General features: G+C 41.8%; 3 protein-coding genes across 10 annotated transcripts; 1 reads left to right on the top strand and 2 right to left on the bottom strand.

Moving 5' to 3' along the window:
- Positions 1-138: 138 nt before the first annotated feature.
- Positions 139-12,394, bottom strand: myripa (myosin VIIA and Rab interacting protein a). 5 transcript variants are annotated; one of them, XM_088396673.1, is made up of 17 exons: positions 11,348-12,394; positions 10,682-10,738; positions 10,180-10,350; positions 9,387-9,608; positions 8,985-9,121; positions 8,430-8,510; positions 8,154-8,251; positions 7,938-8,018; positions 7,738-7,866; positions 7,512-7,629; positions 6,885-7,387; positions 4,276-6,717; positions 3,365-3,544; positions 3,063-3,224; positions 2,696-2,794; positions 2,487-2,595; positions 139-2,391 (listed from the first exon to the last, which is right to left on the bottom strand). In XM_088396673.1, the coding sequence occupies exons 3-17, from the start codon at positions 10,287-10,289 to the stop codon at positions 2,375-2,377; spliced, it is 4,488 nt and encodes a 1,495-aa protein (XP_088252799.1). In that variant the 5' UTR covers positions 10,290-10,350; positions 10,682-10,738; positions 11,348-12,394; the 3' UTR covers positions 139-2,374. The 5 variants fall into 5 exon arrangements, with proteins under 5 accessions (XP_088252799.1, XP_088252797.1, XP_088252798.1 ...); XM_088396671.1 differs by having other exon boundaries at positions 10,611-12,394; XM_088396672.1 differs by having other exon boundaries at positions 10,682-12,394.
- On the top strand, positions 11,590-15,736 carry LOC148387072 (uncharacterized). Of its 2 annotated transcripts, none has more exons than XM_088396732.1 (9): positions 11,590-11,782; positions 12,228-12,311; positions 12,388-12,462; positions 14,031-14,105; positions 14,200-14,265; positions 14,683-14,757; positions 14,858-14,917; positions 15,055-15,123; positions 15,485-15,736. In XM_088396732.1, exons 1-9 carry the CDS (start codon positions 11,666-11,668, stop codon positions 15,530-15,532), a joined length of 669 nt encoding a protein of 222 aa, XP_088252858.1. In that variant the 5' UTR covers positions 11,590-11,665; the 3' UTR covers positions 15,533-15,736. The 2 variants fall into 2 exon arrangements, with proteins under 2 accessions (XP_088252858.1, XP_088252857.1); XM_088396731.1 differs by having other exon boundaries at positions 11,592-11,782; positions 12,385-12,462.
- LOC148387071 (transcription factor E2F5-like) lies at positions 12,501-24,862 on the bottom strand. 3 transcript variants are annotated; one of them, XM_088396716.1, is made up of 9 exons: positions 24,628-24,862; positions 19,261-19,370; positions 18,885-19,046; positions 18,216-18,324; positions 17,980-18,059; positions 17,735-17,892; positions 17,479-17,607; positions 17,204-17,242; positions 12,501-16,875 (listed from the first exon to the last, which is right to left on the bottom strand). In XM_088396716.1, the coding sequence occupies exons 1-9, from the start codon at positions 24,754-24,756 to the stop codon at positions 16,805-16,807; spliced, it is 987 nt and encodes a 328-aa protein (XP_088252842.1). In that variant the 5' UTR covers positions 24,757-24,862; the 3' UTR covers positions 12,501-16,804. The 3 variants fall into 3 exon arrangements, 2 of the variants coding, with proteins under 2 accessions (XP_088252842.1, XP_088252841.1); XR_015862640.1 differs by having other exon boundaries at positions 17,325-17,607; positions 17,735-18,059; XM_088396715.1 differs by having other exon boundaries at positions 17,735-18,059.
- Positions 24,863-24,922: the final 60 nt, after the last annotated feature.

Here is a 24,922-nt window from a genome sequence, read left to right as displayed (position 1 = left end):
TTGGATAACAATATTTAGGCGGATAGATGCATACACGTTATTTAAAAACTACTATACGTGCTATAAAATCAAGATTACCCAAAGAGAAGTATAACCTCCCCGTTGTTGCATAACGGCGCATCCCCTCATGGAATAAAGTTAGCCGTTAGTCAAAGTTTGCTTTATTGTCAATTTGTTCACGTCAAGACATACAAAGAGATCCAAATTGCGTTTCCTACTATCCCACGGTGACAAAACATATTACACATTCACATAAACAATACAAAAAGTAAAAATAAGAAGGCACATACAATGAATATTGTATATTGAATATTGCTTGTGCAGGAAATGGGGTCAAAATACAAAAAGTCCTGCCTAGCTACAAAAACAGATATGCTCAAACCTCATTGAATAAAGTACATAAGCAGACAAGTATATTCACATATTAAATAAATAAAAGAAACATTTTAAGCATATAATTACACACCAAATCAATAAAGAAGACATAACTAGACATTTTTGATAAGTGGTGATGAGAAAGGTTTTTTATAAATTTATGATCTGATATATATTTCTGAGCACTTTGAAATAACAAATGACTTTTGATATATTGCCTAAATAGCTTAATGACCCTTAAGGAACTGTGTAATGCATGCCTGATGTTTTTTCTCTGAATCATGGACACGGCCAGAGTCGTCTTGACCGTTCAGTACTTGATTGTATCTTATGTTTTGACTAATGCTAGACGCCAGTTTTTGATTACTACTGAACGCTCTGCACAGAGGGAAATAGTTTGCCTAACAAAGAAAAGATACGGTTGGAAGCATGATTAAACTCAGAATAAGCAAAGACATGATGTATCAAAAGAACAGCAATAGATTAATGATGTCACAGCCAAAAGCTAACATAATTTCGTACAAAATGACAAAATTAAAAGAATGAGGTACGACAGTGTATGTCCAAGATTGGAGAAGAATGTTCACAGGAAGGTCGCGTGGAGATAAAACCAGCAGGTGCCAGAAGGAACCACCCAAAGACTCGGCCAAAGATGATTGCCAAGGCCGAAAGACGGGATGGAAGACAACAGCGCCCCTCCGCACATACACCAACAGCCCCCCACCTACACACCGAATCGCCCATAACCAGCACCACTCCCATGGAAGCAGACTCTCCTTCGAACTTGCCCCACCCTGAAGACTCATCACCCATCAATCTCGGCCCACAATGTGCTACTGAATATAAAACTGATTTAACAACCTTGGACTTTGCCTTTTCTGAATGGAGTCTTTCCGCTCTTGAAGGGCCCAGCGCTGTATTGTACTTTCCTGAAAACAGAGCTTTTTTGAACAAGAAATGTCATTGAACTCAACCAATCTGTGTAAGTCTAATTTCTGCTTCAGTGTCTTTGCATTTTCCTAAATCTGAAGAAATCAAACGAGCACGCAGTGAGTAAATTGGATAACAGGTGATTGGCAAAGGCTTTTTCCGTGAGGCGCAGATAACGCGCTCCCTAAATTGTGGACAGAATCCACCACTTGGAGAAAAAGTGCATAAAAGAAGTTGTGTTTCAGTGAGTGGTTCTTTCTTTCCTTGGCAAATCGTCCGTCGATATTCTGGCTGACATAGTTCACGCCAGGAGGGAGACGCAACACGTTCACTGACTGATCCGTTGATGCACGGGAAGGAAGGCAGTTGACCCATTGTCTCGTTCGCGAACGGGGAAGTCCGGATTAGTTCCCTCGCTGATCCGTTCTCGCGATGAACTGCAAATGCAAATCACTCACTGACTAGATCAGTTGGTGAACGGGAAATACAAGGACCCCAGGAAGAGTAGCGCTGGCATTGCGATAGCTAATGGGGATCCTAAATAAAACAAACAAACAAACAAACAAACAAACAAACAAACAAACAAACAAACAAACAAACAAAACAAACAAACAATTCACGATTCGTTGGTGAACAGGAAGTTACGTCATCTTCTTCTTCGTTTTGTTTTCCAGTGAGGTGGCACCAGCTTCAATACGCATTTTCAGTTTTTTCATATGAACTGAAAAAAGTATTCGCACACGCAGCACAGACAGAGCAGGCGATAAAAAGTGCAGTGGGACACCATGGAAAAATATTGAACAGATATTCTAATAATATAATAAAGATAATATTGAACTTTATTATTTATTTTTTGGTTTTCTCTAATGTTAATAACATGGGGGGGTGGGGACCCAAAATATTTCTTCTCCCTAAAGGGGACATCACAGAAAATAATTGAGAAGCACTACACTACTGTAAAGATGTAAAGTAAAGTAATTTGCTAGATTTTCAAGTCTTTTCTTTCTAGTGAACAACAAACAGTAAGGCACGAGTAAAGACGGCACTGCAGGACTTCTTGCTCCTGAAATCAGCTTTTGTTGTCCTCTGAAACACAATGAAATGAAACAATAAGAATCATCAATATGGATTTTTTCCCCCCTGTTCTCCGTAGAAATGAGCCTGGTATAAATCTTCCCCACCTTGGTGAAGTAAGTGAGGTTGCGTAGTGTGACGTGAGTCGCACTTACTCGTGCGTGGAAGCGCCGGCAGTCGTCGTCTCAGCTGTCGAGATGAGCTCAGCGTGAGAGGCTGCAGAGACAACGTTGTCTTTTGTGAGGCCAATGACATCATGTGGGTCAGGTCGCATCACGCGCACATGTGATTAGTCCAAATGCGCAACAGTATTTACCATGACCGGGACGGTCCGAGTCTTGGCGGAGCGGGACTGCGGGTCCACATCCAGACCGGCACTCTTCAACGCTGCGATCCTCGTGGAGATGTCGCTGATCTGCGACAAAATGAAACAAACAATAATGAAGGATTGCAGTGTATCTACTTATTTTGCTTTTCTTATGCAGTGTTACTTTTATTTTAGCATTCCAGTAGACCAGTAGAAATGGGGTTACTACTACTCCATGATAATGTACACAATAAATGTTCAATCAATCAATCAATCAATCAATCAATCAATCAATCAATCAATCAATCAATCAACTCTGCTTGGGTCGATTTTATAAAACTAAGATTTGAGTGTCTTGAGGTCTACAAATACTCACCTGTAGTTCAGACTGTTGAACCCGGGTGGCGGCTGACGCAACTTGCTCCTCCAGGAAAAACAGCTCCGTGTCAGATGTGCTGCTGGAGATGCCCCTGGCGCGCTCCTCCAGCTCGCCAAGCTCAGCCTCCACCCCGTAGACCGAGCCCGCCGCCACGTACACCTGCATAGAATTACGTTGTTCACCACTTTGTTCTTTAATCCAGACTACCAAGCATTTACACGAGTTCTGTTATTTCATTAAATGATTGAGTGTAAACAAAAACACAGATCTTATTTTGCCAGCTCTCAACTACTGCCTACTTTCTCTTCCAGTGCAAAGAGCTGCTGATCCAGTTTCTTGGGGTCAGCGTTGGCAGGCAAAGCAGGGGCAGAAGAACGGCAGCTTTCCCGGCCCTCCACCCCCTGAAGTAGCTCCTCTGTGGCATTCAGAACCTTCAGGACCTCCGTTGTGATGCTGCACAGGGATGCTGCTGAGTACCTCTAGGAACATATGCAGACGCCAGTTACAAGAAGGAACGGAAGCTAAACGGATCATTTTTGCCTGCATAGACACAGATGGTAGTAGGGATGGATGGGTGGGACACGACCCCCCCCACCACCACCACCACCACACCTTTCATTAGGACCATGATCCATCCCCTGCACTACCACTAAAAAATTCTTAGATAAACTGAAGTTTCTCCTTTAGGGATTTTTCTGGCTCAAAATGAGGTGGCCGTGGAACCATCCTGACTACATAAAGCTGTGTTAAGCGATATCAATCACTCTGGCAGCAGCAGCAGCACAAAATTAGCTGTACATTTTTTTTACAACTATATATTTACTTTTCAAAATAAAAGGCTTATGGTCTCTTCTTTTTGCTAAAAAAATCCTTACTGTACAGGTTAGGGTTTCAAACATGGGTTTAAAGCTATGGTTAGGGTTTTAAACTAGGGTTAGAGTTTCAAAGCAGGGTTTTATACTAGAGTTAGGGTTTCAAAGTAGGGTTTAAAGCTAGGCTTAGGGCTTCAAAGTAGGGTTTCATACTAGAGTTAGGGTTTCAAAGTAGGGTTTAAAGCTAGGGTTAAACCCGCCAAAAAAAATGAGTTTCACACCCCTGCTTTACATTGTCATTTTTTATTTTTTTTTGAATTTATTTTGGCTATTGATGTTTGTTGTTTTTTTTTACAGAAAAAGTTAAAAAAAAAACGGTAATTTATGGTCATTTTTACCTTTCGGATCTCCTCCGGCAACAGCCCATCATCCATGGCGGCCACGTTTCCTCTTCCATCGTCCTCATCTTTGGCCGCCACCACTAGTTCCTGTTGTCTACCAGGCGGACAACTGAACAAAAGATCATCACTTTTGTGTGTTTCTGTGAGTTCCCCTACAATTTGCTTCTCTGCGTCTTCAAGTAGACTCACGGGGTCTTCCCAGACCTGTTTTGCAACTTCTTTCTCATTTGTCTTTACACTCTCATCTTTCTCGGCTACCACATCCTCTTTCATCTCATCATCTGTCTCCTTGATTGTCTTCAGATCCTTTTTCCCTTCCTTCCCTTCTGAATTTGTGTGCTCTGTCAGACCCTCGGCTACCTTGTTTGACTGTCCAGCCTCATTCCTGTTCTCATTTGTCTGCGTGCGTTCTTTGGGATCTTCAGATGCCTTCTTCCAGTCCTTGTCTGTCTTCGCTTCAACTTTCCTCTCCTCCCCTTCCTTTGCATTCTTGATCTCATCTATCATTGAGTCCTCTTCCTTCTCACCATCTGTTGTCTTGTTGCTCTCCCGGTTCTCATCTGCCTTGCTCCAGTCCTTGTCTGTCTTTGAGGCATCTTTTGTCTCATCTGCCTTGGTGTCTCTGTTCCCATTTTCACCTGTCGGTGGATCTTCTTTCTTCTCGTCGTCTGTCTCCTGGTCAGTGTTTATGTTCCCCTCGTCGTCTGTGTTTCCAAGTTTGTTCTGTTCCTTTTCGGTCTTCTCTTCTTCTTTCCTCTCATCAGTGGTCTTTCTATCCTCGTGACTTGTTTCGTCTTTCTTTATGTCATCATTTCTTTCCTCATTGGTCATTGTGTTTTTGACGTGGTCCTTTGTCGTGTTTTGCTCCTTCTCGTTCTTCTCCTCGGTCTGCGTGTCCATTTCTGTGTTCTCACTTGTCTTTGTTTCCTCTTTCATCACATGGCTTGTCTCCTCGTTCATCTTTCCATTCATGTTCCTGCCCTTGTCTGTCTTGGCGTCTTCATCGCTTTCCTCGTTTGTCATGGTGTCAATTGTCCTCTCTTTCTCAGTCTTTTCATCCTTGTTCCAATTCTCTTGCTCTGTCCTCGCATTTTCTGACTTTGCATCTTGGTTAATGTCCTGTTCTGTCGGTGTGTCCTCTTTCGGATCTCCAATTGCCTCGTTGCTGTCCTTTTCTATGTTCACATTCTGGCCCCAGTTCTTGTCTATCTTTTCGTCCTCTTTCTTCTCATTAACTAAATTCTCATCTGTCTTTACTTTCTCATCGCTGTCCTCATCCATCTTTGCGTCCTTATTCCTGTTCTCGTCTGTCTTTTCATCCTCATCATCCGTCTTTATATGCTGATTCTGCTTCTGCTCCGTCTTTGCTGCGTCCTTCCTTTCCAGATTTTCCACCGTCTCATCTTTCCTCTCTTCTTCAGTCTCCGCATCCTTCACGTCAGTCTTCTCTTCAGAGTTGGCCTGTTCCTGCATATCTTGCAGCGTCAATGTCAACATGGTGATGATGATTTTGTCAAACTCAACATCTTCCTCCTCGCTCTCCCACTTCCCAATGCTGTCCCTCTGGACGTCTTTGTCTTCCACTGCTGCATCTGAAAGCTCTTCACTCATTGCTTCATCTGCAGGTTTCTCTCTCAGGTTTTCCCGCCATAGTTCCTCATCCTCGCCAACACGATCTAGCTCGTCCTCAGTGGAGGAAAACTGCGAGGCACTGACTAGACTGGCCAAGTGGCGCACCTGAGAGGCCTGCGCCGCCTTATCCTCCTGCAGCTTCCACAGCGTCTCCTCATGAGCGGCCTCCTCGCGGTCCAGCTCGTCCTCGGTGGATGAAAACTGGGTGACGGCCGCTTGATTGGCCAACCGGCATAGTTTTACCTCCAGCGGCTCTTCTTCCTCCTCCTCTTCCTTGTTTTCCTCCTCATCCGTGAGACGGTCAAGCTCCTCCTCTGTGGAGGACAACATTGTGGCTCGGACTTCCTTCTCCAGTTGGCTGAGCTGGTGTGTGAGTCCTTCGGTCTCTTCCTGACCATCGCTCCATTGGTCCTCCTCACTTCTTCCTGCTCGGTCAAGTTCATCGTCGGTGGACGAGAAGTATGCCTGTCTGGACTTTGCCACCAGCTTGTACAACCTAGATTTGATCTCCTCCTCTTCCTCCCCCTCTACTTTCTCATCCTCTGCCTTAACTTTCCCCAAGTCTATGTTGTTGTCATCATCATCATCATCTTGGCTTCTCATCTCGTTCCCCTGCGCGTCATTGTCTTCTTCTGCATCTTCATCGCTGACTAAGGGCTTGGAGACGGTTTCTGCGGATTGTGGCGTATCCGTTGTAAGATCCTGCTCGACTTGATTGACTTCAGGAGTCATGGCGTCAGGTGTCAAAGTGTCAGGAGTGTCGGCGTCGGATGGAGAACAGGAATGGATATCTTTCCTGTTATAATCCTGTCAACGGGAAGAAGGTTGGAGGCACTGACGACTACAAAAATAAGATTAGTCGACTCAACTATTGTCAATTTTTGGCGGTCAATGCTAAGTTGACAGCTAAGTTGGTTAGTGCAGTGAATTCACAACTGGGTTTTGTTAACAGAAAAGTGATGAGCTCATCTTACCATGAGAAGAGGTTCAGATAGTGTCGCTCTTCTTTTGCTTCTTCTCTTTTTTCGCGATCTCTTAGCTTTTCCAGATACCACTTCACTCACGTCTGCAGCGGCATTCTCGTTGAAGCTGATGTCGATGATGCTGGTCCTTTTAGACGATGGCCGTCTGTCCTCCGACAGCGGCAGCTGCCTCTTAACGAGAGCCACCGGAGATTTTGGAATCTTCCCCTCGGAGTCTGACCGAGCATCTTTTCTGTCGTCAGCATCCCGACGAACTTTGGAAGCCGTCAGCTTCCTGTGGAACTCCTGGAGTATAGCTCCCCAGGAGGAGTCTAACTCAGGTTTACCCTCGTTGTCAGAATCCATGCCCTCGTAAGCGGACACCGCTCCGGATTCTCTCTCCAAGGCGCTGTAGACGAGACTCTTCCTCTTGGCCAGCAGGCTCGGCCGCGACAGCTGAGCGCTCTGCAGGGCAATCCAGTTCCCGTCTGGACTCTTCAACACAGAGGACATCCCTCCATGTGGAGACAAATAGGAAGGTGTTAGTAAAGTAAAGCAGGGCTTTAATCTGTGCAATAAATTGTCAATTATTGATGTGATTTTCCCTCTGTGCGTCATTTAAAAAGAAATGTGATGCACCAGCGTTTTCCAAACGCTCAACACTGGTCCAAGGAGACACGGCAGATCCTCCTCCCTTAGGTGATGTCTGACGAGCGTCTCGATTGTTGTCCATCAGTGAGAAGGCAGACTGTGACCTCTGTAAATCAGAACAAAACGAAAACGTTGTGGGGGGACCGCTTGAGGTCAGCGCTTGTCACCGGGGTTTTTTTTTTTTTTATTTTATTTTTTTTAAATAATCGCTCACCCAGAGGCCTTTGAGGTGTTTAAAGCTTCCGCCAACCTGGTCGCCACGGCGGTGGACGTTGGGCTCCAGCGATCCTTCTTGCTCGTCCTCCTGCTCCATGTCAGCCAAGATCTTCCTCTTGGAAATGATCTTCCATGCGCAATTAGAACGTGGTTATAGGCTTGTGGCGCACACCATGATCTGATCACACTCCATCTTACTTTTTGCATGATGGTTTTGGCCAGCTCCTGAATGAGCTCTCCTCTGTGCTGACGCAGGTAATGGGCTTCATTCTGATTCTCCTGATTACACAAAAAAGACATAAGCTGATCATCTCAGGACAAAAGTTTGTGACTGAAACAGATTAGCGTACAAACGGAGGCATGTTTGCAATCGGTAGTACACGCTGGTTGAAAAGAATGGTGAGCAACAATGACCTGACTGGTAGCATCGATCTCTGCGTTGGAAATCGCCTCATCTATGGCCTCCTCCGCCACCCGGAAGGCCACAGTGAGCGTCTCTGCCATGCTGTGCTCTGAACACCGACACAAAAAAAAAACAAATCCGATTGTCCCGTTAGCAGAATGAACCTCTTCATATTTGGTCCAATTGGTAAACTAATTGGTTGTTTTGGTGAAGTGTGTGCTATTGCAGTGAACAATCAAGTGTGAAATGAGTGCAGTGAATTTTCTCATTAGCAGTGTTGCTGAAACCTTTAGTTTGTCTGTAGAAGGTGGTGTCACTGTCACAGACGTTGCCTTCATTGCAGATGCTCTCCTCGTAGGTGCTCGCCTCTGCAAAACACACTTGTTCAAAATGAGAAGGAATTTTCGGAGGGGGTGGGGGTCAAGAGCGATGGGGTTCTAATAGAGACAGCTTTGAGCTCTGACCACATCATGTCAATAGTCATGCAACAATGCGGCCGTTTGTGCTTATGTAAGTGCATTAGCGCTCGGCCTTGTGTGCGGTATTACCGCTCGCCGGGTCAAGACAGAACAACGGGTCACTCCCAATCATGTTTGGAGAGGGAGGAGGTTTCACACAAGCCGCATGAAATAAACCACACACGCGTGTTGTGTTGTGTCATGATGGTGATATTGCTTCATGTCACTTACAGAGCTGAACAATTTTCAAAAATCATTTCATTGCAATTTTAAAACTAATCTGGCAGCGCTTCCAGTAAGCCGAAAAAGTTATGCGAGTTTAATCCTTATTACTCCTGCCCGCATGAAAACAAGCATTCGCACCGGAGGCTGGTAGAGGCGTACCGGTGAGCTCCGAAACTGGACTGTGCTCAGCCAAGTGTCTCCTGTAGATGGTCTTCAGCACTTTGGCGCTGCCGAAGCGTTTGAAGCGTCCTTTCACGTGCGTGTAGAACCAATCCAGTGACTGTTTCTTTAACAACCTAAAAAACACACCAGCGGGTTCACCAAAGATTCTCCAAGTCCACTAGATACTTCAAAAGTTAAGTGTGTGTGTGTAGGACTTGTAACTCAAATTTGCACTTCCAAGTCAAAGCAAAAAAAACACAATCATCTATTTCTTCATTGTTTTTCCAACTGACATCAATTCTAAATCCATTCCTCCAGCAGAGGCCAAAGATGGAATTAATATGCGCTGAGGTCACACAAGCAGGCCAGGCACGCATGCGCAAAGTTCCAATGGCTTACCTGCTCTTCTGGCAGGCGCAGCAGAGCCAGGCTTTGTCAGGTTTGCTGTAAAGCCTGCAGGCCTTGCACACGTTGTACAGGCAGTCACGACACTGCCGCTTGGGGTTGATCACGAAGCTGAAGGGCGTGCAGCAGCGGATGCAGCAGCGCTGGTTGAAGAAGCGCTGGCGTGACAGCAGCAGGCAGCGACTGCCCTCCTCGTCCAGCGCCTGCTTCAGTTCACTGGCAGGAGGGGGGCAAAGGGAGGATTTGGAAGGGAAACATAAATAGATTTTTGCGTGCCGGAAAGGAAAGCAACTCAAGTTCAACTTATGACATTGCAACCCAATTGATGTGACACAACTCAGACAATCAAGCAAGCTTACTCAAAGCAGTTTTGCAAGAGAAGCAAGAAGTCTTAAAGGTGCACTGTGTCAGAGAGCCATGAGGGGGCAGCCATTGTTAAAGGGTTCTTGGACATGCACAATTTGGCAGTGATGAGGAAACGACATGAAAGGGCCATGGCTTCCTGTTTGCGGTTTGGAGCGTCTGTCCTAATCTTTACAAGGCCTGGAATGAAAATGGGGCCCTAGATTTAGATTGATCTTTAGACTATACTTCAATTAGGATTGTTTCATAATCCTCTTGGGCGCACCACATTGCAGGGGAAAAAAGGGGCGGGGAGAGGTCGCATGGAAAAAAACACGTATGACGAACACATCAAAGGAAATCCTGAAAAATGTGTCCTTTAGAAATTAAATCTCTCACTAAAAGGAAAAAAATGTGACTCGATAATTTAATGTCGTATGCTCACCTGAGTCGCTCCTCCTCTTTCTTGCGCAGCCTCATATCGCGCTGAACCACCTGCAGCACGTGCTCGGCCTCATTGTCGCTCAGGCCGGACAAATCCAACTTGCGGCCCATGGCTGACACGTTTGTTCAGCCTGCTGTCGTCATGTCAACGAAGAGATGTGCAAAAAAAGACCTGGGAAGAAAAATAAAATCTTAAGTTGGAAAAGTCTTTCTTTAACTTTCTTGTAAATCAATTTCAATATGAAAATAAAAACTAAGTCATCTTAACGAAGTAAAAACTAAGTTAATGCAGGCATGTCCACCTCCGTCCTCGAGGCTCGCTGCATGTCTAACTTGTATTAGATCTCTCAACACACTCGATTAAAATGATCAGTGTGAGCTGATGTGGCTCAATATTTTCAGCCCGGCAAACCAAAATGTGTATCGACTTACCCAGTTGCTGGTCAGAAGAGCGGAAAATACAAATGTTTTTCACATGCATGCAAAGGACAAGTCATGAGCACCTATGAGAAAGTCCAGCAGCACAGTACGAGTTCAGGACCGCCCTGCTTCTCTAATCCCTTTTCAGAAAAAAAGAAAAGAAAATGAGTATAAGCTTCCTCCACCTTAATCACTTACACAATAAACTAGCAGGAATGAGGTGACGTAAACTACGACGCCACATAAATCTTAAGAGAAGACAATAGTCTTTACGTAACCATGCGTTTGTTTTGTCTGGTTGCCTTCACCACTCACCAACTGGTGCAAATGGAGTGCTGGCTATTGGAGAACGGGTACAATACACGGAAAAACAAACAATTATGCTGGAGATGAGCGTTTGTTGGTTTTGGGAGCTTTTTATAAGAAATTTGGAGGTGGCCCAGTGGGCCCACGTCACTTGACTTATGGGGTCAAAGACTTGTGGACACAGCTCAAGGCCACGTACATTATGAGGCAGAAATAAATAATGAGGACAAAAATCGGATTGAGGTAGAAAAACACATGCACTAACACACAAATTTCCTCTGACTGCATGAGGAAGAATTCACAACTATTGGATTGTGTATAGTCAAAGTAAAGTTTGAATCAAAACACATTAAGCCTAATAAGTGAATAGACATTAATAAATACTCCACCAAAAAGTAACTTATATGCAAAAATATTCAAAGACAATCATAACTGCATATCACCATTCATCACGTGACTCCGTCTTTGAGGTTACCAGATAGGGCTCCTTAAAGAAATAAGAAAAATAATCAAAACACACAATACTGAACACAAACAAGTCTTCTGTTTACATGTCGATCCTATCATGCCGACTTTCAAACCTAATGTGTGTAAACAGGCAGCGGCCTATTAGGCTTCTCGAGGGGAGATGCCATTTTAGATAGTCTGCACTTTAGGCAAATAAATGCAACGCTTCCAATTTGCTGATGCGTGGCGGACGTGCTATTTGGCTATCTATATAAGATGACATCAACAGGCATCAACTGAAGGAAAAGGCCGACATGGACACACGAGCGCTGGCGCTGTTGTTGTGCGTGCAGCTGCTGCAGCTGCTGCTGTTGGCCCCGCCGTCGACGGAAGCCATGAGCATCGCAGGACCTCAGAACCAGCCTCCGCCGGTATGTCACGTTTGTCTGTTTTTTTTCTCCCAAGAATGCAAAACTTATTTCATATACTAATATACCGTGCTTTCCTATCAAAATTGAAAGTAGCATTTAAGTACATCTAAAATTGGAAAGCAAGAATACAGAACATGAAATTCATAATCTTAGGAGTCTCTGTGGAGAATGAAGACTCTTTTTCACAAATATTCCGTTTAATTTGTCCAATATATATATTTTTTTTGTAAATAGACAACTGATTTTCTCAGAGAATTTTGGTTTCTCCAAAGTTTTTGACTTTTTTCTTTTTTTCCACTGCAAAATGAATTCAGTCGTTTCCGAGACATTACTGCAGTAAGATTATATTATAAAAGGTCCAAAAAAGTACAACAGAACAAGAGAACCGCAAAGTTGTTTGGTTTCATATTAGTCCGTTTTTCACTGCATGGTTATTGTGTTGCAGGGGAGAGAAATGCCCAGAAAGAAACAAGGGTACTCCAACTGCAGCTGGAGACCCGGAGGATGCGGCCTGTTGGGCAGCAAAGGGGTGATTGCCGTTATTGATTGTTGTTTTTTCTCCAATGGATCAAGCTAACCGTGTTGTCTGTCTGTTTCCCAAGGAGGATCTTCCTGCTCCTCCTCCGCCCCCCCCCCCCCCCCCCCACCACCACCACCGCCTCCTCCTCACCCTAGTCCATGTAAATGTTTTTTGAACGCTGACTGGAAATAATCAAGGGTTTTGATCAACTTTTTGAAATCTTGTATTCAGTCAATTTAACGAAATATCATCATGTGATACTATAATCCAATACGTATTTGTATCATGTTGAAGCTTGTTCCGATAATAAACGAATGAGCTGCGCTAGGATGCTGGACTTGCATCTTTTGGTGATGCAAACAAAAAAAGAGGAAGATATTTTCTTGCGGTTGCATTACGGGTGGCGAAACAAGACATGGACCTTGTTGGCCTCCTGCTGTTGCATCGTTTTGTTATGCCGCTTCCTCTTTTGTCTTTCTGTAATTTCTTGGATGGCATCACACTTAAGACATGCTCAAAACGAAACATGTTTGTTTATGACACCAGCGACGTGCAATGAGGTTAGGGTTAGTGCTTATTTGCGTAAAAGATATATTCTTGGGACAATCGTATCTTAGCATATTATCTTTTCCAGAGTCAAGTATTAAGTAAGATGTCTCCTCTCACCCCCTTTCACACAGATATGTTTAAAAAAAAAACAAAAAACTATCAAAATACATATATATTCTCTAAAGACTTTTTGTTTCCTAAATAATAGACTATTTCTTCAGAAATGTGTACCAAAAATTGTTTCTTTAAAAGATATGACCATTAAAAATGTCCAACATTTTTTTCGCTGACATACTGTAATTTGTTTTTTCCAGATTTTTTTTCACTCCAAAATAAGCAGTCTTGTTTGTAAAGAACTTTGAAAATACTTTCAACCAAAATGTACATTTTTAAAATGCTATTACAGTCGTCTCTCGCCACTTCACCTTTTACGACTTCACTATTGTTTTCATAAGATAATAATGAGGAAAAAAATCTTTAGACTAACCAACCAAGAGTGACGGTGATGAACGATGATAGCACGGGGCATAGGCTGAGCGGACGTGACTGAGGACAAGCGCGGGAGGTGCGCTGAGTGGCTGTGAGCAATATGCGTCACTACGACCGTAACTTACGACAAGTGTGGGAGGCGCGGGAAGCCGGCAACCGGCAGCGGGTGAGGGAAAAGTACTGACTGGGGGCGTAGAAGAAGCCGGGACATCATGATGATATTATGTTTGTTCATTTCTTTACTGTAAAGGTACAATACATGCACAGAACAATGTAGGAATGATTATAAGGGAATGGGAAAGGTTTAAAGGCAACGTAAATATAGGGGGGAGGGTTTAGAAAGGCTTAATATAGCATATAAATACATCAATAAATATACGGTTTCTATTTCGCGGATCTTTGGCTATCGCGGGTGGTTCTGGAAGGCATCTCCCGCGATAAACGAGGGATCATTATATAGGTTCAATGCCATATATTTGGCCTAAAAAAATAGTTTAAGCACACGTGTCCCTTTCTCTTATTGGGAACAGCCCTCTTGATGTGAGATCTTGACATGACATCATTTGTGATGTGAGAATTTGTGACTAACTCTTGGCTATCTCTATATAAAGGAGCAATGTGTCACATCAGCTATGTGGAGTTTCATTAGCTATGGATAAAAGTGTGTTGGTGCTCCTGCTGTGTCTGCAGGCCTTCCTGCTCATCACTGCGTTGGATGCAGACAAGGCCACCACTTTGTTGACGGACAATCAGCAACCTATCGAGGTGAGAATATTGTAACTGGTGCTTGAACATGTCATTGAGTTAGAATTTAGGATGAAGATTGTGATTGACTTTGTGTGTGTGTGTTTTTTTAAAGGAAAAGTATACACCAAGAATATTACCACCATACTGTTATCTAAGACCAGGAGCATGCACACCAATAGTAAGAGTACAAAAATATTCTTGAAGCTGTCTTGTGCCCTCAAAAAAAAAAAAAAAAACCCTTACGTTTTTGTTCACTTGTCCTTTGAAGCTGCATATATCTAGATTAGTACATCTACAATATAAATTAGTCAGTGAAACTGCATTCAAGATTATTATTGAGCTTTTGTAGTTCTCTTGTGGAAAATTTCCTCTTATTGGGAAAAGCCCTCTTGATGTGAAATATTGACATGACATCATTTGTGATGTGAGCACTTGTGGACTCACAGGAAGTTATTGCTGCCTTTCACTTCTGATGGGAAGGCTGTTTGCTTTGCTTGTTGATGATCTCTATATAAGGGGCAATGTGTCACTTCAGCTCTGTGGAGTGTCATTAACCATGGACAAAATTGTGTTGGTGCTCCTGCTGTGTCTCCAGGCCTTACTGCTCACCACTGCGTTGGATTCAGATAAGGCCGCCACTTTGTTGACGGATAATCGGCAACTTATCAAGGTGAGAATATTGTTACTGGTGCTTGAACATGTTATTGAGTCAGAATTTAGGATGAAAGTTGTGATTGACTTTTTTGTGCATGTGGTTTTCTTTTTTAAAGGAAAGAGCTACACCAAGAATAAGACCACCATACCGTTTGCCAGGAAGATTCTCACTTATAGTAAGAGTACAAAAATATTCTTGAAGCTGTCTTGTACCAATGAGTATTAGAGTACAAAAAAAAACACAACTGAAATTAAAATCAGAATCCAAAAGTTATTGTTTTGTTGTTTTTTATGTGTGTTTTTTTTTTTAAAGGGACGCGTTCGCCCAAGAATACCAAGAAGATCATACTGCTATCGAAGACCAGGAGCATGCTCACTTTTAGTAAAAAAAATTCTAAAAAAATATTTTTAGTACAAAAATATTCTTTTCGTGTACCAATGTGTGTTAGCGCACAAAAAAAAACACAATTGAGATTAAATCTGAATCCTAAAATTACATTTTCAAGATTTGTTTGGAAGAAAATATATTTTTGAAAGAAAAACTTTTGGGGGGGAGCATTATCACAAGAAAATAGTGAAAATCTTACAAGAGTAAAGTAAAATGTTCTATGCCATTTTGATTTTAAATACTTTCAATTTGTGGGTGCAATTATTTTCTTATCTAGACGCTAATACCGCAATTTTTTACACCAGTTTTTCTTAAACTTGATTTCAATTGAAATGTTCTTGTTTTGTCTTTTTAGCCGCGGCCAAACCAGGACAGAAACAAGATGGAAGTTGCCCACGCCTAGCGTGCCAAGCATGACTTTGACAACCTACAGAAGCTCTGCTTGTTGTTTCTCTCTGCTCTCTAAAGCTAGCTTTTTAAAGACTGTCTGTCTGTTGTGTTGTCGTGGTGGGGAGAAGAAGTGGATATGTTCATAAAGTGTGTAAACACCCTATCGAGCTAAATATTCTCATGCAATGCACTGCTGATTAAACATCTGGAACAAGCACTTGTTTTTTCCTGTCATGTTGGAAAATGAAAAGAGTGACGATAGCCAAGCAGGAAAAGGTTAGTATGATACAAGTTACTTTTGTCAACAAGAATGTTTTTTTCCTCCGTGTAAACATAACTGATCTAATACTAAATAAAGTAATTTTTTTTAAAGCTAAAAATGTCCTTTAAAAAATGGACACACATGTCCTAAAAGTTATTGCACCTCTAAAAAACCCAAGTCTTTTTATACCTTTATGTTGGAAATTCGTCAACATAATATAAAGCGCGACATTCGCATATCCTCAAATCGGAAGGTGAATAAATTGAGATTTCAACAATTTATTGGAAAATGTTTCCAAAAATGTGCAAATAAGGAATTCTTGCAAACAATAAGTCAACAGGAACTTGCGATCATAAATGTGGCCGATTAAATAATTACAGCTGATTCAAGATCCAGCAAATAAAACTCTTAAATTGGCTAAAATTATTAACCATCCATTCATCCATCCATTATCTGTACCGTATAAAAACAAATACATAAAGAAACCAAAACACCGAGACCTGAAACGGCAATGTCGCAATAATTTAGGATTCCTGACACTTTCAACACAACAAACACATCCATGAGACTAGCGACATTTTTTGGATTGCTAAAAATATGCAAATGTGCAAATAAAGAATTCTTGCAAACAATAAGTCAAAGGGAACTTGCGATCATAAACGTGGACAATTAAATAACAAATACGACTGATTCAAGTTCCAGCAAATAAAACTCTTATATTGGCTAAAATGATGAATCATATAAAACAAATACATAAAAAAAGTAAAACACTGGCCTGACACGACAATGTCGCAATAATTTAGGATTCCAACAATTTCAACAAAACAAACACATTCATGAGACTAGTGATTTTTTGGGTTGCTGAAAATATTCAAAACTTTGTTAAGAATATCGCAGGCATTTTTACTCTGTAAACTGTCAACGAGTTAATGGAGGGACACTAACATCATAAATAACTTCCCGAAAGTTCAAAACGAGTCAAAGGATGTATAGAGAAGACCAGACCTCCTTGAGTTTCATCCGTTAGTAGTTGAGCATATCCAACAGGTCAGACACAACGGCGGTGTCATCCGATGTGAAACTGTAGTCCATGCCTTAAAAAAAAACAATAAAGAAAAGAAAATCAGCCGTTGTTGATTACTAAAGGAGAAAATTGTCAGACATTAACATGAAAAAGAACAGAAAAAAATCTTTCAATTCCAAGCCAAATCTCAAGAATACATTATTTTACATGTTTTTCCAGAAAGAAATATGTCAATATGTCATATTTACTCATTTTCCTGTTTCTTTATTACAAAAATATTAATCCTCATTTAATTCTAAGCTTGCCAAGTTATAATTGTTTCTTCTCAGGGTGACCCTGACATTCCTTCCGTTTTCAGAGCACAAGAGACAACATTGCATACTCTTTAAGATGCTTACCATCAGCAAAGAGCAGTTCATCAATTAAGTCAACATCTTCTGCAAGAAAGTATGAAGAAACAACTTTTTTTTTTTTCAGAGCACAACAGAGACAACATTGCATACTCTTTAAGATGCTTACCATCAGTAGAGATCAGTTCATTAATTAAGTGAACATCTTTTGCAAGAAAGTGTGAACAAACAACGTTTTTCTTGGTTTCAAAAAGAGTTTCAGGCACATATTGTATTCAAAAGTTTGGTATCATTATTTGTCCGAATCCCACAAAAGGCTATACCATCTCCGTCTTCCTTCGTGAGTTCCGCGATGTCATTGTGCCTCAACAAGCTGCTCACATCCAGATCAGAGTGGAACTCTGGTCCAGACAGGTCCGTCTCCAAAGCGGTCACCGCCTGATCGAGACACCCTGAAAGAAGACAGGTTGAAAGTGTGCGTGCGTCTGTGATAAGTACATGCGGGCCATTTATATATATAAAAAACCAACATGTTTCTTTTGAAACATTTTTATTCCCCCTGTACACTTTGGTGCTTACCCATGAGTGCATGAGTGGGCGTTAGCCTCGGAATGTCATCGTGTTCAAGCAGCGCCACCTGTTGGTGTGAGCTGAGCGAATCCTGGCTGCAGAATGAGGCGGCGGTGGTGCTCGAACAAGAGGTGGGGGCGACGGTGGAGAAGGAAGGACAGTGTGGGCTGGCAGAGAGCGTGCACAGCGGCAGCATGAGCATGGGGGTGGTCATGTCGTTGGGGGGCAAGGGGAAGACAATGGGCGCACCGCACTCTGAGTCCTGGTTAAGGAGCGTGACCTTGATTGGAGCTACCTTGTTGCGCAGGCTCACCTGGTAATTCTCACGACCAGTCTGGTCCCCACAGAATAAAAGAAAGAAGTGGGATTGTAAGCTTTAAAACATAACTTTTTTTCCTTGCATTACTTGGTTCGAGTAAGTGTAATTAATTCTGTTTCTCTCCAGTGTTGCTTCTAATACTCCAAAGGTGGTCTTGCAATATTTTACTACCTTCTCTAGCAGAGTCACCTCCAGCTGCGTCCCAGACGGAGGCATGATGAGGAGAATAGTGTCGCCCATGAAGGAACTGCAGATGTCTTCATGCGTCACAAAATAATAGGTGGGGGTGTGTTAAGCAAAGAGGATTACAATACATCCAACAGCGGCGGCCAGAGAGCGTGGCGGAAGGAGACAATAAACCAGAAAAACAAGGCCGGGAGCAATTTGGGATTAACCTGTTTGACAATAGCAATTATATTTATAATCCGCTCACCAACACATTTTCTCTGTTCTCTGAGTCAATAGTCCCAAAGAGGACACACATGACTGTGTAATTGTTCAGAGACAATCTGAGAAATTGATCAATCGCCTCTTTGCGAAGAAAAAAAAAATCCCACAAAAAACCCCCGCATCAGAGCAGAAAGAAAACGTAAAGTGAGAGCAGGTGAGCCAACCTTTGATTTTTATACAGAAATGAATGAAAGCGAGATATCGCCGCAACTGCAGAGCGACACCGTTAAACGATACCCGACATAAAATGTTTGTTGAACATTCTTTCCTCCATATACATGAACATGCAAATGCCACACCGAGCCAAGATTTGAACACAGAACCTCAGAACTGTGATTTGAGGCGGAAGTGAACACCACTAGAACATCAGCAATAATTACAAAAGGATATTTGACTGTGTCAGGGCTGCGGTTTAGGCGTACGTTGTTCTCCTGCAGCCACTTCTTCTGCTTGTCCAGCTCTTTTTCTTGGGCATCCAGCTCAGAAATTTGGGCTTGGAGAAGCCTAACCTGCACGAGATCCTCCTGGTTCTGACTTCCCTTGTTCTCACCCCTGCAAGTTTTGTATCAGATCATTTTGGAAGATGTTGGCAGTCACATTGCAGGGGAAACAGATTGACTACTTTCTTCTTGTTTGCTCTCGTTGACAATGAAGAACCTGTTCAGAATCTTGCGAGGGATTTTAAATGTCATTGTGTTCATCCCACACTCATTGGAGCAATTCCACTTGCGGAAATACCGCAAATCAAAAACATCTTTTTCCAAACCTCCACTGGATGATATTTTGGGTTATCTTCTCAATCAAGCCCACGCCTTCCAGCACGTTGGTGATGTCGTATACGCGCCTTTTCTGCTTCACTGCTAAGATGTCTGCGGCCTGTCGATTTAAAAACGCAAGTGTCAATAAAAATGTAGGCGGCAGGCAGGCAGCATGTTAACATCTTCCCCACCAGCGAAGACTACCTAGCAAATAAACACTACCTGAGGAGGAGGAAATCAGTGCCTCCGTGATTCGTACAACGAACGAACAAACGAACTGAATCTGCACGCAGACCTGGCCCATGACAACGCTGAGAGAATCAGCTGGAAGTTGAAAGCCCAAGCTATTGCGATCGACCATTACACGACTTTGGAAGGAAATACTGCACAAAATCGCCATCGTGGTTGCTAACCATGCTAGGCTACCAAAGCTAACGTCAAGACGAGAGGATTATAAATGGCCCTGAAAAGGGATACCCGGGAGTCCGAAAGTTATGAAGAAATCAAGAAAGCTCTGCAAGAAATGCAGAGTAGAATAGAAGAAGTTTTAGACGTTAAAGGTGAAATAGAAGAAGTTAAAAAAGTCCTGAAAGAAATGCAGAGTGGACAGCAAGAAATCATCAAACAACTTGCGGAGGTCCAGGAACTAAGGAGAGAGGTCAAATCTCTCAAAGAAGAGAACAAGAACAAGGATAAATTGATCAGCGACCTCACAAACGAAGTGGAGGAACTCGACCAGCAGATCAAAGGTAATGATGTCATCATTACCGGCCTTAAAATCTTGCCAAGAACTTATGCAAATCAGGCGAGTGGTGTTATCGGCTCGCAGGCAGAGGAGCAGGATAATCGCTCCATTGAAGCTCAAGTTACCGCGTTTTTTAAAACAAAGAACCTAGCTCTGGAGAAAGACACTCTGGATTCATGTTACCTGCTTCCAAAAAAAGCTGCAAGTGACAGAGGCAACGACACCCGTGCTGTATTGCTGAGATTTGTAAGCAAAAAATTTAAAACAGATCTGCTCAAGAAAGGAAGAAATTTGAAAGGTTCCAATGTCTATATAAACGAAAATCTTACTAAAAAAAACGCCACCATCGCCTGGAAAGCCCGACAATTAAGAAAACAAGGGAAAATTCATAGCACCTGGACGTCAAACTGTAAAATCTACGTGAAACCAAATGGAGCTACCCCAGAAAATACAAGACCAGTGCTCATCAGAGCCTTGGTTGAGCTGGATCAATTTGTAAATTAAGAAAATGGAAAGTCCAAAAACATCTTTGATTAGCTCGGATAAATCATGGAATCTGGCTAATCAAGATAAACAAAAGATCCTGATGGACCTGGTAAAAGCCTATGAAAATGTGACTCTGCCTACAAATCAATATTGTGCCCATGACCCAAATCTAAGCATTGACTCGGAAAGCAATTTTTATACAAGCCAAGTGGACACTTGTGGATATTTGTTGGAAGAAAACCTAAACAAAATAAATGACGACGGAGAGAAACTTTCTTTGATCCATATAAACAGCAGGAGTTTATACGCAAATTTCGACAAAATACAGGATTACCTGTTGACTTTAGACAAACGCTTCAACATTATTGCAATATCGGAAACATGGATTACTGAAGAAAGGGGAGCAGCTTTTCATCTTAACGGATATAATTTTGCCCAAAAAAAACGGTCGGAGAAATCTGGAGGTGGAGTCGCGCTGTTCGTTGACAACAGGCTCAACTGGAAGATTTTGGAAGACTTGTCCCTTGCAATAGAGAATGTGCTCGAATGTCTGACGGTAGAAATTGAATTGTGTACAGGGAAAAAGTCTGTAATCTGCTGTATGTATAGTGTATAATTTACATATGTGGTGATTTTAACATTGACCTACTAAGACGAAGTCAAAACACGCAAACGGAAGTTTTTGTGAACCAAATGTACTCACACGGGCTACGCCCAGTCATTACCAAACCAAGCCGAATCACGCCTCAGAGTGCAACACTAATTGACAACATGTATACTAATTATTACGGTAAACATATCAGTAGCATCCTGATATGTGATATATCTGATCACTTACCGGTCTTCTGCATTAGTGGCCAAAGAATGCCAAACCCTCAAAAGTCAGCAAACTCACCAAAGAGAACAAAAAGCAATGCCGTACTTAGAAACCTAGACCAAAAACTCAGAGGAAATTCATGGGCCGAGGTTTATATAGAAAATAATGTAAACAGAGCCTATGAAAACTTTCTAAAAACATTGCTTGAAACATATGAAAAGCATTGCCCTATTGTCACAGAAAAAAATACAAGCGTACAATCAAAAAAAAAACAAAAATGTCAAGCCATGGCTAAACAAAACACTACTAAATGCATGCAAGAAAAAAAAAAATTATATAAGCAATTTCTGAAGGACAAGACAGATAGATCTCACAAAAAGTATAAAACTTATAGAAATTCCGTCAATAATAAATTGAGGACAGCCAAACAAGAGTACAATGGAAGATTATTAGCCGAAAACCAAAATTACACTAAAAAACTTTGGGACATAATTTATTCTATCGCAGAGGGCAGAAGAAAGAGAAATGAAAAAACACACTTGGTCATTGACGGTCAAATAGTGGATGACCCCCAGCAAATCGCAGATAAGTTTAATCAGTTCTTTGTCGAAGTGGGGGCAAGACTCGCCCGAGACATTCCTTCTCAGGAGATAAACTGGAATGTTTTTGATCGTGGAATAGACAATACTGCTGACGACTTTTCACTGTCCCAGATAACTTTGAAGGAAGTCGAAGATACTATACTGAGTTGTTCAAGCAAGAAATCAATTGACGTTGATGAACTAGACATGAGGACGCTAAAATATATAGTGCATGCCATTTCGCCTCCACTTACACATATCTGTAATCTATCATTCAACAGTGGGATATTTCCTGATAAAATGAAAATTGCCAAAGTTCTACCCATATTTAAAAAAGGAGACAAACACCAGATCACCAACTATCGCCCAATCTCTATCCTCCCCCAATGTTCTAAAATCATTGAGAAATTATTCAATAGCAGGCTGGAGAATTACATTGAACAAAAAAATATACTGTCAAAAAATCAATATGGTTTTCGTAAAAAACATTCGACAGCACATGCACTTTTAGATTTTGTAGAAACCACTAAAATGGCGATGGATAGAAAACTATATAGTATTGAAATATTTCTTGATATTAAAAAGGCCTTCGACACAATTCATCATGAAATATTGATTGAGAAATTGTATAGATATGGGGTAAAGGGTGTCAAACGGTATCAAAATCGAACGAGTTAATGAGTATCAAATGCTTGGCATAACACTTGATTGTTTACTTAACTGGAAACAACAAATTACAAACTTGTGCAAAAAAATATCAAGAAATATGGCCATTCTGTGGAGGCTGCAAAATAAAATTAGTACATCTGCTTTAAGAATAATGTATTTGACACTCATAGAGCCACATCTATATTATTGTTCAGAGGTCTGGGGTCACGCATACCAGACATCATTAGAACCACTTTACAAACAACAGAAAAGAGCACTGAGAATCATTTGCAAAAAGCCGTACAATTCTCACACGAACGACCTCTTTATAAACACTGGAATACTGAAGCTCCAAGACTTAATCACTTTTGCAGGACTGTTAAATGTGTACAAAGCTTCTAGATGTATGCTACCAGCAAATATTCAAAGCCTATTCACCCTGAGGGACACAAAACACGACCTCAGAGGATTATTAAACTTTGACCAACGACAAGTGTCCAGTACACTTGGAGGTCAATCGCTGACGGTTGTCGGTGTAAGAAATTGGAACAAACTGAACTCTGACCTAAAACTATCCGAAAATTTCAAGGACTTCAAGAAGAAACTGAGAGCCTCTCTCATATCGAATTACGTAAGCTGAGTCCGCGGGAACCCTGGGACGAAAGCATTGATAGCTGTTTGTTACACTCGTTAGCAATCATTCAAATTCCAAATATTAGCATCATACATAACCATAAATTTTTGATGTTGGCTATTTTGAAACTAATGTGTAAATGTACTAATGTACAAATATTAGCATCATACATAACCAGAAATTTTTATGTTGACTATTTTAAAATTAATGTGTTACATAATATCTGTGAAGACTCTCATGAAATTGCTGTGTGATAAATATCTGTGAAAACACGAAAAATCTTTGGATGAAAGTTTTGGGACGGGACTCGATAAGCAAGGTTGCTTCCACCCGTTCCGTTTTCGGCAAGTACGGAACGAACTCTAAGCTTTGTAAAGAAAGTGTGACTTAGCTGATGTCTGTGTACAAGCTGAAATAAACAAAAATAAATAAATAAAATCAGAGACACTATGAAGCACTCAAAGAGAGGATTTGGCAAATTAAGCTCCACAAATACAAAGTTAAACCTGTTGGCAGAAGAGGATGGTTGTACAATGCACGAGTTGGGTGGATGCGGAGGAGCAGTTGCCGGCAGTGTAAACATTAGCAAAGTTTGGCGCTCAAGAAGAGAGGGAAAACTAACAAGATCTCATACACAATAAAAGGTATGCCTTTCCCCCCTTACTGTAAATACAAAGACTACGATTGGATCATGGCTTTGTGCATTGGTGCCACATTGCACTGGAAATAAAGCACCACGTGAACCTTCTAACTCAGCACAGGAAGGTATGAGCAGAAAAACTTGACACTGAAGAGTGTGGAAAGAAATGCCAGAATAATCAATAAAACTAGACAACACGCTTGACACATAGCTCACTCATTGGAGAATAGTTTCCCCCCCAAATGTTAACATTACACACATTTTATAGTATTGTAAAATATTGAATCTGAGGTTGAGTCAGTGGCTGGACCATGGTTTCTGAAAACCACTGACATAAAACACCAATATAAATATAATATGCATTTTCCACGAAAAACAGGGCGAAATGGACAGGGGACTCAAGAAATAAAATCGAATAGTAAAAATGATGGGGGGCGGATCAATAGGTGACCGAGTTTGCGGAGTCAAAGTCAGCTTTATTGTCAATTTCTCCACATGCCAAAGACACACAAAGAAACCGAAATTTCGTTCCCCCCTATCCCACGGTGACAAGACATGGCTCACAACAGGTCCACGACGTTTAAGTTAACCATTAAAAAAAAGACCAAACTACCAACTTTATCACAATGTCAGCTTATTAAGTCCACACACAGTTACAAGCTTTATGTTCACTTAAAACTGGAACACTGAAGATGGAGTACTCTACGATTAGTAATGGCGACTCCATCACCTGAACGCAGCGCGAAGCACCTGACCATTTTGCTTTAATTCACATCTGCCGTATTTCCAGAAAAACGGAGTAAAACGCTTGCATTTAATCTGACCTTTCTTAAATCGAAGATGCCATCGGGGGTCTCTTTGAGCAAAGCGACAAACTTCATTGTAAGGAGCCCCAAACTTTTCTCGTGGCGAGGTGGCGTCGAGCGAGTAGCCGTCGTCCTCTCGCAGTCCATTTTTGGAAGGTTTTACTTTTTCCTGAAAGTCAAACTTCACCTCTTGGCCATTTGTTCATACAAAAAAAAAAAGGCATTTGCTCCTCAATAAACAAACGCTTCAACTGTCGGTCTTCTCCCGAAGTAAGTTACTTGGCCTCCTCCTATTAACTCTGCCCGAAAACCG

Source organism: Syngnathus floridae, chromosome 14 (genome assembly GCF_059516105.1).
Source record: "Syngnathus floridae isolate MCC-2025c chromosome 14, RoL_Sflo_1.0, whole genome shotgun sequence".
Taxonomy (NCBI): Eukaryota; Metazoa; Chordata; class Actinopteri; order Syngnathiformes; family Syngnathidae; genus Syngnathus; species Syngnathus floridae.
This window is presented reverse-complemented; position numbering and strand designations above follow the sequence as displayed.